At 44.7% G+C, this 18651-nt stretch overlaps 1 protein-coding gene across 7 annotated transcripts in view; it reads right to left on the bottom strand.

Annotated features, from left to right (window-relative positions):
* Positions 1-18651, bottom strand: part of faim2a (Fas apoptotic inhibitory molecule 2a) — a 57054-nt gene that overhangs the window by 30676 nt on the left and 7727 nt on the right. For 6 of the 7 annotated variants that reach the window (XM_048528670.2, XM_048528677.2, XM_048528678.2 and 3 more), the window contains exons 2-7: positions 13446-13772; positions 10560-10693; positions 10140-10204; positions 2373-2426; positions 1091-1141; positions 146-185 (exon numbers count right to left, since the gene is read on the bottom strand). In XM_048528670.2, the coding sequence (XP_048384627.2) occupies positions 146-185; positions 1091-1141; positions 2373-2426; positions 10140-10204; positions 10560-10693; positions 13446-13728 (627 nt within the window). In that variant the 5' untranslated portion in view covers positions 13729-13772. Of the gene's footprint in view, positions 1-145; positions 186-1090; positions 1142-2372; positions 2427-10139; positions 10205-10559; positions 10694-13445; positions 13773-15334; positions 15424-18651 lie in introns of those variants that run through there. The other variant, XM_048528673.2, reaches the window with a different exon arrangement.

Below are 18651 nucleotides of genomic sequence, written 5' to 3'. Positions count from 1 at the left end.
CTTTAACATGGACCTGAGGCACAGACAGGACCTCAGTTAATGTTAGGAACTCTGGAATTGCTGAAGATGACGGGATATTTAGCAGATAAATGTTCACAATCATACAGACATTTTCAACTTCAATAACATTGCGAGAAGCACTTACAAAAACTGCCAGCAGAATCAAGTTCCAGGGATAGCGTCTCCTGCATGAAGACAAAAAGAAAAGATCGAAAGAAATGAAGAAAATGTTAGTTTAGTAGAAACAGAAAATCTACTAAACTAGCTGAACAAAACTGCAAACAATGATCCCAGAGATTTTTAATTTTCTGCCTGGTATATGGCTTTCAAATTATCCCTTTTAAATGTCTATGAATACGGTAGTGTATGTGATGTTGTGAAAGGATTGTTTCTTGGTTGGTTCACTAGATGCCTGGGTAGTTGGACTCTGCTGAATGCCTGCAGGTCTCCAAACTTAGCTACTGACCAAAACAGAGAGGAAAGGAATACAGTACACAAGTCGGGCAGTAACCATGCAGAACTGGTTAATGTTTTGGCTCAATGACTTATCGTTAGAGCAAATTCAACATGAGACATAACCTCAATTTTTTCCCTTTCAGCACATATTACCTGACCTGCCATGCATTAGTGATATTCAGGTCCTGAAGGAGAGTCATAGCTGATTCAAAATGTTAATCCTGTTTCACTGTCCACAGATGTGCCAGACTTGCTGGGTTTCCTCAGCATTTTCTGATTTAAACAAAGATACCCTCGTTGCCCACTGGCACCCCTGCCTGCCCCTCCTTGTTAGCTTAAAGACAAGCTAGGCTGAAGCCAGGGGCTTATCAACATCATCCATCTGTCACACTGATTGCACACAAGGGATGCTATTGGAGCTCAACCAGCTCAGGAATCTATGTCAAATCTATTTCAAATCTCCTACTCTGTATAGGACAGCAAAGAAAATTAGGATCTGTAGAGTGGGGTTAGGGAGGGGACCGGGAGTCAACGGGCAAATAGGGGTTCATGATATTGCCATAAGTGGCAAGAACAACAAAAGCACAGCAAGTGGCAATGTGTAAGCTGGTGAGAGGTTTCAGTTGGAACTGACCTGATTCCGGAACAGCAGACAAGAATGAGGTAGGTGGTGATGAAGACAGCACTGGAGAGAAAACAAAGCAAAAAGTATTTCAGCTTTGCCAAGAGATTCATAGATTTATGAAAACTTTAACTCTGGGAACTGTTTAAAGGAACATCTACAGAAAACTGGTTCATCTTCACTGCAGCATATGGAAATATCCACAACAGTGACTACCACGAGTCTATGGAGTGTCTGTGAGGTAGACAATCCCCATTTGTGGGCAGGGAGAGTGAAAATCAGAGATTCATTCAACTGTTGGGAGTGGGCTCAACAATCACAATGGGGTGCAATTTATACTGTAGTTTTGTCAGCAACGTGGTATTGAGTACAAGAGTTGACAGGTCATGTTACAGTTGTATAAAACTTTCATTCGGCCACATTTAGAGTCCTGCATACAGTTCTGGTCGCCACATTACCAAAAGGATTTGGATACGTTGGAGAGGGTGCAGAGGACGTTCACCAGGGTGTTGCCTAGTATGGAGGGCGCTAGCTATGAAGAAAGGTTGAGTTGATTAGGATTATTTTCAGTAGAAAGATGGTGATTGAGGAGGACCTGACTGAGGTCTACAAAATCATGAGGGGAACAGACAAGGTGGATCGCAAGAAGCTTTTTCCCAGAGCAGGAGACTTAATTACTAGGAGTCATGAGTTCAAAGTGAGAGGAAGGTGGTTTATGGGAGATACGCGTGGAAAGTTCTTTCTGCAGAGGCTGGTGGGTGCTTGGAACGCATTGCCAGCGGAGGTGGTAGACACAGACACGATAGTGTATTTTAAGATGTATCTGGACAGGTACATGGACAGGCAGGGAGCAAAGGGACACAGACCCTTAGAAAATAGTTGACAGGTTTAGATAGAGGATCTGGATCGGCGCAGGCTTGAAGGGCCGAAGGTTCTTTGTTCTAACATCCAGAACCCTAGAACAAAATAAAAGACCTTCTTGGCAACGCGAAGATAGAAGGAAGTGAGGAGAGTGGTGGGGTCATTGCTGAGGGAGACATTGATGAGAACTGCAGCCGCTCCCACATCCAGTTTGAGATTGAAGAATTCAAGTGGAGTCACTGCACAATCTGCAAAGGTCAACTGGGTCAAACAGTGTGTCTCTGCACTTTAAATTCTGCATGCTGCTTAGCAAATGGACCTTTGGAGTACTACACAGAAACCTAGATCGAAAAATTTAAAACAGTAGTCTCAATGTTCCATTAAACACTTCCTTCATAGTGTCAAGAGACAACAGGAAGAAATTTTCACTTACAAAGAGGTGTAGTACAAAATATGATTGTTCCGCACGTACGTTCTGACTGGGTCACTGTGCAGGGAAGCAGAAACATACACTGAATTTATTCATCTTTGAATGTTCAGCTGAAAATTAAGTCACAACTCAGTCAGAAACACAAACTGGTATTCTGACATGGCATAATCCAAAAATGTTCAAAAAGGCAGAGTTGTACAACATGGAAATAGACTCTTTGGTCCAATTTGTCAATGTTGGCCAGATGTCAGAAATTAATTTAGCCCCATTTGCCAGCATTTGGACCACAACCCTGTAAATCCTTCCTATTCATGTATGTATCCAGATGCTTTTGAAATATTGTAATTGCATGAGCCTCCACCACTTCCTTCGGCAGCTCATTCCATATACGCACCACCCTCTGTGTGAAGAGGTTGCCCCTTTGGTCCCTTTTATATCTTTCCCCTCTCACCCGAAATCTGTGCCCTCTAATTTTGGACTCCCCTATCCTGGAAAATGTTCTTGGCTAGTCACCCTATCCAGGGCCTTCATGATTTCATAAACTTCTACAAGGTCATCCCTCAGCCTGGGAGGCTCCAGGGAAAACAGCCCTAGTCTATTGAGCCTCTCCCTATAGCTCAAACCCTCCAATCCCATCAACATCCTTGTAAATCTTTTCTGCATCTTTCCCATAGCAGGAAGAACTGAACACAGTATTCCAAACGTGGCAGCTTCCTGTGCAACCACACCATGACATCCGAACTTCTATATTCACTGCACTGATCAATAAAGACAAGTGTACCACAAGCAATCTTCATTACTCTGTCTACCTGTGACTCTACTTTCAACAAACTATGAACCTGCACCCCCAAGGTCTTTTTGTGAGGCAACATTCCACAGAACCCTACTATTAAGTACCTAAGTCCTGCCTTGATTTGCCTTATGAAATTTTTTTTATTCATTCATGGGATGAGGACATTGCTGGTTAAGCCAGCACTTGTTGCCCATCCCTAATTGCCAAGAGGGTAGTTAAGAGTCAGTCACATTGGGGTGGGTCTGGAGTCACAGACCAGGTAAGGATGGCAGCTTCCCTCTCTAAAGGACATTAATGAACAAGATGGGTTTTTCCAACACTCGACAATAGAATTATGGTCAACTTCCAGATTTTTTTCTTTAAAATTAAAATTCCTCCATTTGCCACTGCAGGATTCAAACCTTGGTCCCAGAATATTATCTAGGTCTCAGATTAACAGTCTAGTGATAATATTATTAGGCCATCACTGCCCCCTCAAATGCAAACACACTTATCTAAATTAAACTTCATCTGCCACTTCTCAGCTCATCGGATCAGGGTCCCATTGAACTCTGAGATAACCTTCGTTACTGTCCACTACACCACCAATTTTGATGACATCTGCAAACTTACTAAACATATCTCCTATATTCACATCCAAATCATTTATATAAATGACAAAGAGCAATGGACCCAGCATTAATCCTTGTAGTGCACAGCTGGTCACAGTTCCAGTCCAAAAAACACTACAATCAGCCTGCTACTCTCAAGCCAATTTTGTATGCAAATGGCTAGGTCTCCCTGAAGTCCATATGATCTAACCTTGTTAACCAGTCTGCCACACGCACACACTTGTTGAACGCCTCACTAAAGTTCATATAGACAACATCCACCACTCTGCCTTTATCAACCTTCTTTGTCACTTCTTCAAAAAACTCAATCAAGTTAGTGAGAGATGATGGGAACTGCAGATGCTGGAGAATTCCAAGATAATAAAATGTGAGGCTGGATGAACACAGCAGGCCAAGCAGCATCTCAGGAGCACAAAAGCTGACGTTTCGGGCCTAGACCCTTCATCAGAGAGGGGGATGGGGAGAGGGAACTGGAATAAATAGGGAGAGGGGGAGGTGGATCGAAGATGGAGAGTAAAGAAGATAGGTGGAGAGAGTATAGGTGGGGAGGTAGGGAGGGGATAGGTCAGTCCAGGGAAGACGGACAGGTCAAGGAGGTGGGATGAGGTTAGTAGGTAGCTGGGGGTGCGGCTTGGGGCGGGAGGAAGGGATGGGTGAGAGGAAGAGCCGGTTAGGGAGGCAGAGACAGGTTGGACTGGTTTTGGGATGCAGTGGGTGGGGGGGAAGAGCTGGGCTGGTTGTGTGGTGCAGTGGGGGGAGGGGACGAACTAGGCTGGTTTAGGGATGCAGTAGGGGAAGGGGAGATTTTGAAACTGGTGAAGTCCACATTGATACCATATGGCTGCAGGGTTCCCAGGTGGAATATGAGTTGCTGTTCCTGCAACATTCCACATTAAGCAGAGGTTCACCTGCACATCTGCCAATGTGGTATACTGCATCCACTGTACCCAGTGCGGCTTCCTCTACATTGGGAAAACCAAGCGGAGGCTTGGGGACCGCTTTGCAGAACACCTCCGCTCAGTTCGCAACAAACAACTGCACCTCCCAGTCGCAAACCATTTCCACTCCCCCTCCCATTCTCTAGATGACATGTCCATCATGGGCCTCCTGCACTGCCACAATGATGCCACCCGAAGGTTGCAGGAACAGCAACTCATATTCCGCCTGGGAACCCTGCAGCCATATGGTATCAATGTGGACTTCACCAGTTTCAAAATCTCCCCTTCCCCTACTGCATCCCTAAAACAGCCTAGTCCGTCCCCTCCCCCCACTGCACCACACAACCAGACCAGCTCTTCCCCCCCACCCACTGCATCCCAAAACCAGTCCAACCTGTCTCTGCCTCCCTAACCGGCTCTTCCTCTCACCCATCCCTTCCTCCCACCCCAAGCCGCACCCCCAGCTACCTACTAACCTCATCCCACCTCCTTGACCTGTCCGTCTTCCCTGGACTGACCTATCCCCTCCCTACCTCCCCACCTATACGCTCTCCACCTATCTTCTTTACTCTCCATCTTCGGTCCGCCTCCCCCTCTCTCCCTATTTATTCCAGTTCCCTCTCCCCATCCCCCTCTCTGATGAAGGGTCTCGGCCCGAAACGTCAGCTTTTGTGCTCCTGAGATGCTGCTTGGCCTGCTGTGTTCATCCAGCCTCACATTTTATTATCAAGTTAGTGAGACACCATTTCTCAAACACAAAGCTATATTGTCTATCCCAATCTGACACTGCCTTTCCAAATACATGCAAATCCTGTCCCTCAGAATCCTTACCAACAACTTATTCACCACCAATGTCAGGCTCAATAGTCAGTAGTTCCTGGCTTTTTCTTACCACCTTTTTTAAATAATGGCACCACAATGCACGAAGTCTAAGGGAGATACAGCACATCAGAAAATAATGAAGAGCGAATTATACGGTAAATGGAAAAGCCCTGGAGAAAACTAATGCATAGAAAGATCTGGGTGCTCAGGTCCACTGTACTCTGAAGGTGGCAACGCGGGTTGATAGAGTGGTCAAGAAGGCTCACGGCATGCTTTCATTCATCAGATGGGGCATAGAGTACAAGAGTTGGCAGGTCTTATTACAGTTGTATAGGACTTTGGTTCAACCACATTTGGAATACTGCGTATAGTTCTGGTTGCCACATTACCAAAAAGATGTGGATGCTTTGGAGAGGGTACAGAGCGGGTTCACCAGTATGTTGCCTGGTATGGAGGGCGCTATCTATGAAGAGAGGTTGAGTAGATTAGGATTATTAACATTAGAAAGACGGAGGTTGAGGGGAACCTGATGGAGCCCTACAAAATCATGAGTGGTATAGACAGGATGGATAGCAAGAAGCTTTTCCCTGACTGAGGGACTCAATTACTAGGGGTCATGATTTCAAGGAGAGAGGGGAAAGGTTTAAGGGAGATATGCGTGGAAAGTTCTTTACACAGAGGATGGTGGGTGCCTGGAACGCATTGCCAGCGGAGGTGGTAGGGTTAGGCATGATAGCGTCATTTAAGATGTATCTAGACAGGTACTTGAATGGGCAGGGAGCAGAGGGATACAGCTCGTTGGAAAATAGGCGACAGGTTAAGATAGAGGATCTGGATCGGTGTAGGTTTGGAGGGCCGAAGGGCCTGCTCCTGTGCTGCAATTTTCTTTGTTCTTTGTTCTAGCCTGTGTGTGGAGGATAAAGGTAAACTTCTTAAAATGCACAGTAGCAGCAGCATGTATCATCACAGTGCAGCAACTCATGAAGGCTCCTCTGACATACCTTCCAAACCTATGGCCTCTACCATCTAGAAGGGCAAGGACAGCAGATACATGCGAACACCATCACCTGAAAGCTGTCCTCCAAGACACTTAACATCCTGACTTGAAAATATATCTTCATCCTTCTGTGTGGCTGGGTCTTTTTTGCCCCAAGCACTGCAGTAATTCAAGCAGACACCACCTTCACGAGAGTACTTAGGGATGGGCAATAAATGCCAGCCCTGCTGTGACACCCATATCCCGTGAATGAATAATAAAAACAAACTATTCTTTGATCTTACTCACCATCTTCTCAAGACAGTTAGGAACAGGCAATAAATTCTGCCCCAGTGATGCACACATCTCTTAACTTCACAAAATCCTGAAAATCTACTGGCCGGTTAAGTGTAGCAATGTGAGTCCCCACTCCCAGGCCGATATCCCCAGTATCGAAGCACTGGTCACACTGGGCCACAACACTCCCAAAACAAGTGCTCAATGCTTAGCACTGCAATGGAATGCAATCACTAGGAGGGCAGAGGAAATGCTGCAAGGCCACACTTCCTTAAATAAATGCAACAGCCCCACCGAAGCATGGGAAATGCTTGCATCAGAATGCACAAACTGGAGGAGGAGTATCTGCCAATCACTTCAAGCATCACCAAGTGGGGAACAATGGAACCTAAGTGCAAGCAGTGGAAAAACGAGGTAGAATTCACAGCATTCCACCACCCACCTTATCAAATAACACCTGTCCTACTGTGTAATTCCAGGATTGGACTATTCACACACCAGAGGAAAAACCCTTCCCACAAAGTGGAAACAAGTGGATCCTTGAGTCTGAGGAATTGCTGAAGAATGAGAATGAGAAGGAGGAGAAGAAAAGGGGAGAGTCAGATAGATTAAGTAATTACAGACTAGTTAACCTAACCTCGAATAGTGTGAAAATTATTGGAAAAGTTCTAACATGCAGTATAAATTGACATTTGGAGAAATACAGATTGGTCAAGGACGGTCATAATGGGTTTATTAAGGGAAGATCATGACTATCTTGAATTGATTTGAGAAGAGAGCAAGGAGGATTGATAAAGGAAGTAGCTTGTTTATTCACCTAATGTTAGCAAGGCTTTTGACAAAGATTTTACATGGTAGACTGATCAGAAAACTAAAATTCCATTCATGAGGCATAAATAAAGGTGAGTAACCAAGGTCTTTTCCCTAGGGTAGGGGAGTTCAAAACTAGGGGACATATTTTTAAGGTGAGAATATAAAGGGACACAAGGAGCGACCTTTTCACATAGAGGGTGATTCATGTGTGGAATGAACTGCCAGAAAAAGTGGTAGATGCAGGTAAGGTTACACATTTGAATAGGTATATGAATAGGAAATGTTTAGAGGGATATGGGCCAAACGCAGGCAAGTGGGCCTAGTTTAGTTTGGTAAACTTGGCTAGCATGGACAAGTTGGACTGAAGGGTCTGTATCCATGCTGTATGATTCTATACAAGAATAAGAGACAATCAGTGGCAGGAAACAAAGGGTTATGTTGGAAAGTGTTCAAACAAAGGCTTATACTTGAAGCCATGTGATTGTTAATGAGCAAGAAATATGTAAACTGTAGGAAAAGATCAATGGACTGCTTAGATAGGCAAAAAGTATGACCTCAGTCTTCTCAATTTGCTTACATCTGGGAAGACAAACAAGGCAACCCAGTCTCTACAGAGATCCAGATTGATCAATGTTAAAGACTGGAAAAAGGACAACTCAGTTCTATCAATCTATATCTGTGTTCACCGAGGCCATCGAGGTGGGAAGCTCAATTCAGGGAATTTCCAATTCAGCAGAACCCCACAGGCACTATTTTCATGCTAGGGAGGCCAGGGTACAAACAAAGGCAAAGAAGAACAAACAGCAATACAGCATAGGAACAGGCCCTTCGGCCCTCCAAGCCTCTGCTGTCACATTTTGCCCTTCCATACTAAAACTGTCTTCACTTACAAGATCCGTACCTCTCAATTCCCTTCCTAGTCAAGAATCTACCCAGGTGCTTCTTGAACGTTGCGATTGTGTCTGCTTCCACCACCTCCTCTGGCAACGCATTCCAGGCACTCACCAGCCTTTGTGTGAAAAATATGCCTTGCACATTTTTTTAAACTACCCCCCTCTCACCTTGAAACTATGTTCCGAAGTAATTGACCCCCTCCATCCTGGGAAAAAGCCTCATACTTTCCACTCTGTCCATGTCATTCACAATCTTATAAATTTGTATCAGATTAGCCCTCAACCTTCTGTGTTCCAGTGAAAGCTAACTCAGTCTATTCAAACTGCAGATGCTGGAGTCAGAGATAACACAGTATGGAGCTGGAAGAACACAGCAGACCAGGCAGCATCAGAGGAGCAGGAAAGTTGACATTTCAGGTTGGGACCCTTCTTCAGAAGAAGGGTCCTGAACGGAAATGTTGACTTTCCTGCTCCTCTGATGCTGCCTGGCCTGCTGTGTTCTTCCAGCTCCGTACTGTGTTATCCCAATCTATCCAACCTTTCTTCACAGCTAATATCCTCCATGCCAAGCAACATACTCATAAACCTTGTCTGTACCCTCTCCAAAGTATTCACATCCTTCTGGTGGTGTGGTGACCAGACTGTATGCAATATTCCAAATGTCACTTAACTAAAGTTATATAATGCTGCAGTATAATTTATCTATCTTTATACTCAATGCCTTTTCCAATGAAGGCAAGCATGCTGTGATCCTTTTTTACTACCTTATCTACCTGGACTGCCACCTTCATTGATCTGTGGACATGGCTACCCAGATCCCTCTGCAGGGATCTAGAAAGCAGTTTGGATGTGGCCAAAGATGGGTTGAATGGCCCACCTTAGTTCTCTGAGACTTTGTCACATGTGTATTAAAGGTTATTATTATGTTCTCTAGCCCTCCCTCTCTCCACCAACTCCTGTGCTACCTCCCATTTTGATTCCATAGCTCCCTACATGCCCACTCACCTGTTTTCCCTACATAAAGATCAAAGAGCCACAAAATAACAACCATATGCACTTGAAATAAAGACCTTAAAATGCACCAACCACCTATTCAAAAATCTGTTTTGAAAGAAACTGCTGCTGTACAATCTTGTAGGAGCCGTTATACTGACAATAAAAGATTTACCTCATTTCACACTGCTACTCCTGTTCAAATAAACATACAGATATTGAAAGAAAGAATTTTTTAAAATTATAACTTTATAAAGATGTCAACCAATCAAAGCGAGTACTCACTCCAGTTTCACAGACTCTCTGTGAACTAACCCATGATTGAAATTTGGAGCTGACCCAAGCATTCACAATAAAGGTGTCTCAAGAAACAAATGTCTGCCATTTGTTTCTGTTGATACAGTCCACAAATAGTCTCATTAAGATACTTGGCAATCCACTGCAGCACCCATCAGTGCCTCACTTGAGAGCTGTCCATTTCGCAGAATTATTGAAGCCTCAGATCCTGCTTCTTGTGACAGCTTATACTGGGGACCTCACTGAGCCATTCAGTCTGTTAGGGATGGGGGAGAGAAACAATCACAAAGTTAATTAATCACCAGAACAGTTTTTAGAGCAGAATAAAGAGACTTACCAGAATGTAAAGACTGCCACTATCCCAAAGGTCACCAACAATTGTGCCATCAAGATGGCATAAACCTGGAATACAAAAATCACTGCCCATTATGAGTTTGTAATATCGTAACATTTCCCACACTCAGCAGGATCCATTCTTAGAAAAGGAGAGAGACAGGGGGTAGAGAAGATGAATGAGGTGGAAGAACGAATGGCAATGAAGGAACGAGAGGGGGACGGCAGTGATGGAGGGAGGAAGGGAAGGAAATGAAGGTGTTAAAACAGGGAGCGGCAATGGAGGGAGGGAGGGATGATGGACAGTGAATTGAGTGCGCAGAGGTGGGCCAGCACCAGGGTCACAGACAGGATGAAAGGCTAGGTGAGTTCCAGATTGTTCTGACAGACATTTGCTCAGATTTGCTCGATGTCAGCAACATACCTTCTGGATAAAGACATGTCGTATCTTCTGGCTGCTCCAGGAGTCTACAGCAAATGCATTGATGCTCCCAGTGCTGCTTGGATCAGAGTATGGGTTGAACGTGGAAGGCCCATAACTACTGCTGAACCCACTTCCTGCAGAGCAAATCAAAAGGCAAACACTGAACCCGGATTACAGATTCTAACCTGCAAATCATCTTCCGTATTTCATACTCTCATTGCAGGTAACAAGCAATTATACTGTAAAACACTGGGGTACTCTGTGTGGTGAGGTCAGGACTGCCGCTATATAACACTATGGTGCAGTACTGGTGGAGACAGGTCTGTAACTGCACAACAGAAGGGTAAAATTTGCAAAAAGACATTACTTTTAGATAAACAAAGAGATGAAACACGGAGGTTGGAGATCTAAAACAGAGAAAACGTACTGCGTGTATACATTCAATAGAGAAGACTCAAGGTGGCACGGTGGCTCAGTGATTAGCATTACTACCTCACAGTGCCAGGGACCCAGGTTCAATTCCACCCTCAGGCGACTGTGTGGAGTTTGCATGTTCTCCCCATGTCTGCGTGGGTTTCCTCCCATAACCCAAAGATGTGCAGGTTAGGTGAACTGGCCATGCTAAATTACATAAGAACTAGGAGCAGGAATAGGCCGTTTGGTCCGTCGAGCCTGCTCCACCATTCAATAAGATCATGGCTGACTTTTTTGTGGACTCAGGTTGGCTTACCCGTGTTCTCATCGTATCCTTTAATTCCTTTATTGTTCAAAACAAATCTACCTTAGCTTTAAAAATGTTTACCGAACTAGCGTCAACTACTTCACTGGGCAAGAAATTCCATAGATTAACAACCCTCTGGGTGAAGAAGTTCCTTCTCAATTCAGTCCTAAATCTGCTCCCTCTAATGTTGAGGCTATGCCCTCTTGTCCCAGCTTCACCTGCTGGTGGGAACATCCTCTCTACTTCTACCTTATCTATTCCCTTCATAAATTTATGTTTCTATAAGATCACCTCTCAATCTTCTGAATTACAATGAATATAAGCCCAATCTACTGAGTCGCTCCTCATAAGCCAACCCCCTCAACTCCGGAATCAACCTAGTGAATCTCCTCTGCACCCACTCCAGTGCCAGTACATCCTTCCTCAATTAAGGAGACATCACAGTACTCCAGGTGTGGCCTCATGTGTGCAACATAACCTCTCTGCTTTTAAACTCAATCCCTTTAGCAATGAAGCACAAAATCCCGTTTGCCTTCCTAATAACTTGTTGTACCTGCAGACCAACCTTCTGTGACTCATGCACAAGGACGCCCGGGTCCCTCTGCATTGCACCTTTTACCATTCAAGTAATAATCCCTTTTACTATTACTCCTACCAAAATGTATGACTTCACATTTATTTACATCTGTCAGACCTTTGCCTACTCACTGAATGTATCTATGTTCCTCTGCACACTTTGCCCTGCCACTCATCTTAGTGTCATCTGCAAACTTTGACACCCTACACGTGATCCCTAATTCCAAATCATCTTTATAAATTGTAAATAATTGTGACCCCAACACCGATCCCTGAAGCACACCACTAGTCACTGACTGCCAGCCAGAATAGCACTCATTTATCCCCATTCTTTGCTTCCTGTTAGTCAACCAATCCTCTATCCATGCTAATACTTTTCCCCTAATGCCATGCATCCTTATCTTATGCAGCAGCCTCTTGTGTGGCACCTTGTTGAAGGCCTTTTAGAAATCTAGGTACACCACATCCACTGGATCCCCATTGTCCACCTTGCTTGTAATGTCTTCATAGAATTCCAAAAGATTTGTCAAGCATGACCTGCCTTTCATGAATCCATACTGCATCTGCCCAACGGAACAATTTCTATCGAGATGCCTTGCTATTTCTTCCTTGATAATGGACTCAAGCATCTTCCCCACTACAGAGGTTAAGCTACCCAGTCTGTAATTCCCCATCTTTTGTCTACCTCCCTTTTTAAACAGTGGCGTTACACTTGCTGTTTTCCAATCTGCTGGAACTGCCCCAGAGTCCAGCAAATTTTGGAAAATTACTGCCAACACCTGTTATTTCTCCCGCTATCTCTTTTAGTACCCTGGGATGCATTCCATCAGGGCTAGGAGACTTATCAATCCTTAGCTCCATTAGCTTGCCCAACATTACCTCTTCCATAATAATGATTGTTTCCAGGTCCTCACCTACCTTCGTCTTAGTGCCCTTAGTGTTCAGGGATATGTAGATTAGATGGGTTTATAGGGGAATGGGTCTGGGTGGGGTGCTCTGTGGGTCAGTGTGGACTTGTTGGGCCGAAGGACCTGTTTCCACACTGTAGGATTCTATGACCTTGATGAAAGCAGTTTGGAAAATTGTCATTTTGGACTGAACAGGGGGTCATTTGTTCCTGTGTTAGTTCTCTGAAAGAGCTATTCAGTTAGTTCCTTACTGTTCTGCCCTTGGCCACATAACCCTGCAAGTTTCTCCCTTTTAATTACTTATTCAATGCTGACTGAAATGCTATTTCCAGCCTGGTTTTCAAACAGAAATTCAGTTCATTGTCTTTGGAACACAAGAACAGAAGTAGGGTCAGAAGGAGGAGCACTGTTCACAACAGGAATGGGAAGTCTGGAACTCTCTCCCACACAAAAGCTGCTGCGACTGGTATCAGTTCAAAATTTCAAAACTGGAATTGACAGGGCTTTTTTGGGGGAAGACTTGTCAGGATTATGGAACCCAGGTGGTGCAATGGAGCTGTGCAACAGATTGGCTATGATCTAACTGAGTGGCAGAACAAGCTCAAGACGCTGAATACATTTGTATTCTTCCAGCACAGACGGGCTTTGCAAATCATTGGATCGTAGAGGGTAAATACTCACCAGGGTTAGGCTGCACAAATGTCCAGCTAGGATGCACAGGCATTGTCGGCGGTTGCGGCCCTGGCTGCTGGCCTGGATAAGGCTGTTGCATCGGGTAAGAATGCTGGCCTGGATAAGGCTGTTGCATAGGGTAAGAATGCTGGCCTGGATAAGGCTGTTGCATAGGGTAAGAATGCTGGCCTGGATAAGGCTGCTGTCTGGAGTAAGACTGCTGGCTTGAGAATAGCTGTTCCTTACTCGCCATCACCTCAGCGTAGCTTGGTGGTGCTGCAGGAATTGCCATGGTTGAGCTGCAGTGCTGTTTTCAATAGAAGCTGGGATTACATGCTAAAAAAAAAGAACAGTTAGCAATTTTTACAGGCACATTTGCACAACCTTCAAGAAAACAGAAGTCTCCTATTTCTCTTCAACCTATCCCAACTTTCACAAATGTATCACAGAGGAAACAGCATCCAAAAACTGCCAACATCAGGACTTAGTCAGTGTTGGATTTTGGATCATCCTGATCTCCTTTTGGTTAGTTCAAGTTGGATCAGGTCAAGGGTCACTCAGAATGCACGAAAAGACTTACACATGAAGCTGATACCTAAGTAGTGTGCCTGGGAAACAATGTAGAACCTCACCCGATTAGTTATAAAAACAAAATACTGCAGTTGCTGGAGATCTGAGGGAAAAAATGCAAAGTGCTGGAGAAGAATAGCAGTATCTGTGGACAGGAACAGTTAACGTCTTTAGTCTAGTGTGACTTTTTTCAGTTCTGCAGAAGAGTCATTGGGCCAAAACATTAACTTTGTTTCTCTCCACAGATGTTGCCAGACTTGCTGATTTTTTCAAGTAATTTGTTTTTGTTTGTGCTACTGTTGTTTCTCCCTACACTACTGCTGCTGAACTTGCTAAAACTCTTCAGCACTTTCTGCTTTTAAATCAGTTAATTTACTCATCCAATAATAAAGTTTGTGGATGGCAGCTTAAAAAATATTGAGAGTTATCACCAAATAGCCAGCTTTACGCTTACTTGTGTGTGTAATGTTAAGCATTTAGCTTTGTTGCAAGTAGATAATTCACCAGGCCCAGATGAAATACATACCAGATGCAATATATATCACATATGCTGGGGAAAGCAAAGGAATAAACAATGGAGGCTTTGACCATCATTTCTAATTCTCTCACTATAGGTGGAGTATTGGACGACAGCTCCCATTGTGCTGTGGTTTAAAAAGGGGGGAGGATAGATCAAGTAATTATAGGCCTAATCTCAGTGGGAGGATATTGATGGAAAAATTTCTGACATCAAGTATAAATAGTCATTCAGAGAAACTGATCAAGGAAACAGCATGGATTTTGAGAGAAGAATATTTCTGATGAACTTCATTCAGTTCTTTCAGGAAATAATAAAGCAGACTTAATGAGGACAGTACATTTGCCAGAACCAAAATGTATTTCAGTAAAGATTTGACAAGATCACACACAACAAAACAATTAGTAACTTAAAATCCCTTGGAATCTGAGAGAAAGGGGCCAATTAGATTCAAAATTGGCAGTGTCAAGAAGCTTGAAAAAAGCCTCTCATTTTATATAGCATATATAATGGCACCTCAAATCACTTTTGAGGTCAATTGCATAAATTTGTACGGATTGCAGTAGTTCAAGACCACCGCCTTTTCAAAGATAATTAAGAGGGGCAATAAATGCTGGACTAGCCAGCTATGCCCACATCTTATGAAATATATTGATTCAAACAAAGTATCAGCTTATGTTGGTACTGTAACGCGGCATTCCGATTTTACATAAAATAGCCCACAAACTGCAAAATGAAAATGATCACCTAATCTGTTTCTGCAATGTGAAGTATTCCACATTCCAGCTTTACATGGGGCCCACTTACTCACCTTTTTCTGATATTAGCTATCGTTGCAGCTTCCTGCTCTCAACCCAGACTAGGAAGTTTCATTTTTGCCCATCCTCGACTTCTCCATCTCTGACAATGGACTATAATTAAAGTTCAGTACACTATTCAATCCTGGAATTTGCTCCCATTGTGGGTCTGGTAAAAGCTCATGGGCTGTAGCAGTTCAAGAAGGCAACTCACAACCACTTTCCTAAGGGTAACTAAGGATGAACAGAAAATGCTGGCCCAGTGATGCCCATGTCCCACAACGGAATAAAGAAAAAACAAACCAACTGGTATCTATAGGTACATTGATTATACTTTCTTGCAACCTGCTTTCTGTAAAAAAATCTCAACTTTTTCTGTCAAATCTGATCAGGCAATATAACCAATCATCCTTGTACTTCAGAACATTTTCCTTTGTCCTTGATCGAAGGTTTTACACCAACCTTTCAGCGTGGTTGACAGGACCATCAACCAAGTCTGATCTATTTCTTCTCTGCCTACCACTTCTCCAAGCACAACAGAATTCACGTGGACTGTGGTCAACAGATTAAACACCATTTTCACCAACTCCAGTGTGAGATAACATCACTAAACACATCTTCCCTTCCCTACTGAGCACTCTGTTTCTTATGTCACACTGGAATTCATTCTGTAAGGATTATAATCTTTTAATTTATTTTCTGATCACAGACTGAAATGCCAAAAGGACTGATTTATAACCCAAGGATTGCTGCATATTTCAAAAGCATCGGAAGTCCTGTTAACACAGTCGCTTATTCAAGCAGTAGTGGAAACCAAAATCTCCCCTTCCCCTACTGCATCCCTAAACCAGCCTAGTTCGTCCCCTCCCCCCACTGCACCACACAACCAGCCCAGCTCTTCCCTCCCACCCACTGCATCCCAAAACCAGTCCAACCTGTCTCTGCCTCCCTAACCGGTTCTTCCTCTCACCCATCCCTTCCTCCCACCCCAAGCCGCACCCCCAGCTACCTACTAACCTCATCCCACCTCCTTGACCTGTCCATCTTCCCTGGACTGACCTATCCCCTCCCTACCTCCCCACCTATACTCTCTCCACCTATCTTCTTTACTCTCCATCTTCGGTCCGCCTCCCCCTCTCTCCCTATTTATTCCAGTTCCCTCTCCCCATCTCCCTCTCTGATGAAGGGTCTAGGCCCGAAACGTCAGCTTTTGTGCTCCTGATTTGCTGCTTGGCCTGCTGTGTTCATCCAGCCTCACATTTTATTACCTTGGAATTCTCCAGCATCTGCAGTTCCCATTATCTCTCACCCACTTACAGATGAGTTGAGGCCAGAGAGTTGTGTGCGATTGGAACTCCAGCAGTTGAGAGTACCTGAATTGGCCTGTGGGCTAGTGGCCAGTTACTGATAACACTGGCTCCGCCTGTCTACAATGATCGAATTGCAGATGAACAGCTTGGGACTGACAATGTCTGGGAGAAACCTGCGGATCACTAAAAGCAAAGCAGCTGAATTTTGCTCCACAATAAAAAGCAGCTTAAGCCTGAAGATAGCTAATTTATTTGCCCTTTCCAATTGCTGTAAGCTGTGATTTTTCATTGAAATATCAACAACCTGTATAAGTGGGAACCAGCCACCCTGTCTTTCATGCAAACAAATGAATCGTTCTGGAAAAGGAAGACCACAAAGCAGTGTTTGGATCAGCAAAATTATCATTTCAGCAAACCCTCTGCATAGGATCCAGTGAACTGCCTTTCCAGTCTTTATCGTGGTTTTATGTGCATGTCTGCATGTATACGTGTGGAGGAGGAGTTTATAAAGGAATTCAAGTTTTAACTAGTAGGTCAAAGGTTCATGTGATAATGGGAACTGCAGATGCTGGAGAATCCAAGATAATGAAATGTGAGGCTGGATGAACACAGCAGGCCCAGCAGCATCTCAGGAGCACAAAAGCTGACGTTTCGGGTCTAGACCCTTCATCAGAGAGGGGGATGGGGTGAGGGTTCTGGAATAAATAGGGAGAGAGGGGGAGGCGGACCAAAGATGGAGAGAAAAGAAGATAGGTGGAGAGGAGAGTATAGGTGGGGAGGGGATAGGTCAGTCCAGGGAAGACGGACAGGTCAAGGAGGTGGGAGGAGGTTAGTAGGTAGGAGATGGAGGTGCTTGGGGTGGGAGGAAGGGATGGGTGAGAGGAAGAACAGGTTAGGGAGGCAGAGACAGGTTGGACTGGTTTTGGGATGCAGTGGGTGGAGGGGAAGAGCTGGGCTGGTTGTGTGGTGCAGTGGAGGGAGGGGACGAACTGGGCTGGTTTTGGGATGCGGTGGGGGAAGGGGAGATTTTGAAGCTGGTGAAGTCCACATTGATACCATTGGGCTACAGGGTTCCCAAGCGGAATATGAGTTGCTGTTCCTGCAACCTTCGAGTGGCATCATCGTGGCACTGCAGGAGGCCCATGATGGACATGTCATCTAAAGAATGGGAGGGGGAGTAGAAATGGTTTGCGACTGGGAGGTGCAGTTGTTTATTGCGAACTGAGCGGAGGTGTTCTGCAAAGCGGTCCCCAAGCCTCTGCTTGGTTTCCCCGATGTAGAGGAAGCCACAGCGGGTACAGTGGATGCAGTATACCACATTGGCAGATGTGCAGGTGAACCTCTGCTTAATGTGGAAAGTCATCTTGGGGCCTGGGATAGGGGTGAGGGAGGAGGTGTGGGGGCAAGTGTAGTATTTCCAGCGGTTGCAGGGGAAGGTGCCGGGTGTGGTGGGGTTGGAGGGCAGTGTGGAGCGAACAAGGGAGTCACGGAGAGAGTGGTCTCTCCGGAAAGCAGACGGGGGTGGGGATGGAAAAATGTCTTGGGTGGTGGGGTCGGATTGTAGATGGCGGAAGTGTCACCTCCCCACCTACACCCTCCTCTCCACCTATCTTCTTTTCTCTCCATCTTCGGTCCACCTCCCCCTCTCTCCCTATTTATTCCAGAACCCTCACCCCATCACCCTCGCTGATGAAGGGTCTAGGCCCGAAACGTCAGCTTTTGTGCTCCTGAGATGCTGCTGGGCCTGCTGTGTTCATCCAGCCTCACATTTCATTATCTTAGGTCAAAGGTTCATAATTGTTTATTGCAGCGAGAATCTATTTAGTTGTAATAAGAGTATTTTTGAGTGCAGAAGTGTAGTCCATGCTTTCTGTCAACCCGAGTATGAAAAAGAGATAAGTTGGGGAATTCTGCAATTCTACTTTTCAAAATATTTCACTTCTGTGATCACTCTGGGAATTGTGAGGCTTTATTTCCAGTGTGGTACACTAATGAGGCTTTCCATTCCCCAGTCACCCCCA

This window comes from Stegostoma tigrinum, chromosome 5 (genome assembly GCF_030684315.1).
Source record: "Stegostoma tigrinum isolate sSteTig4 chromosome 5, sSteTig4.hap1, whole genome shotgun sequence".
NCBI lineage: Eukaryota > Metazoa > Chordata > Chondrichthyes > Orectolobiformes > Stegostomatidae > Stegostoma > Stegostoma tigrinum.
This window is presented reverse-complemented; position numbering and strand designations above follow the sequence as displayed.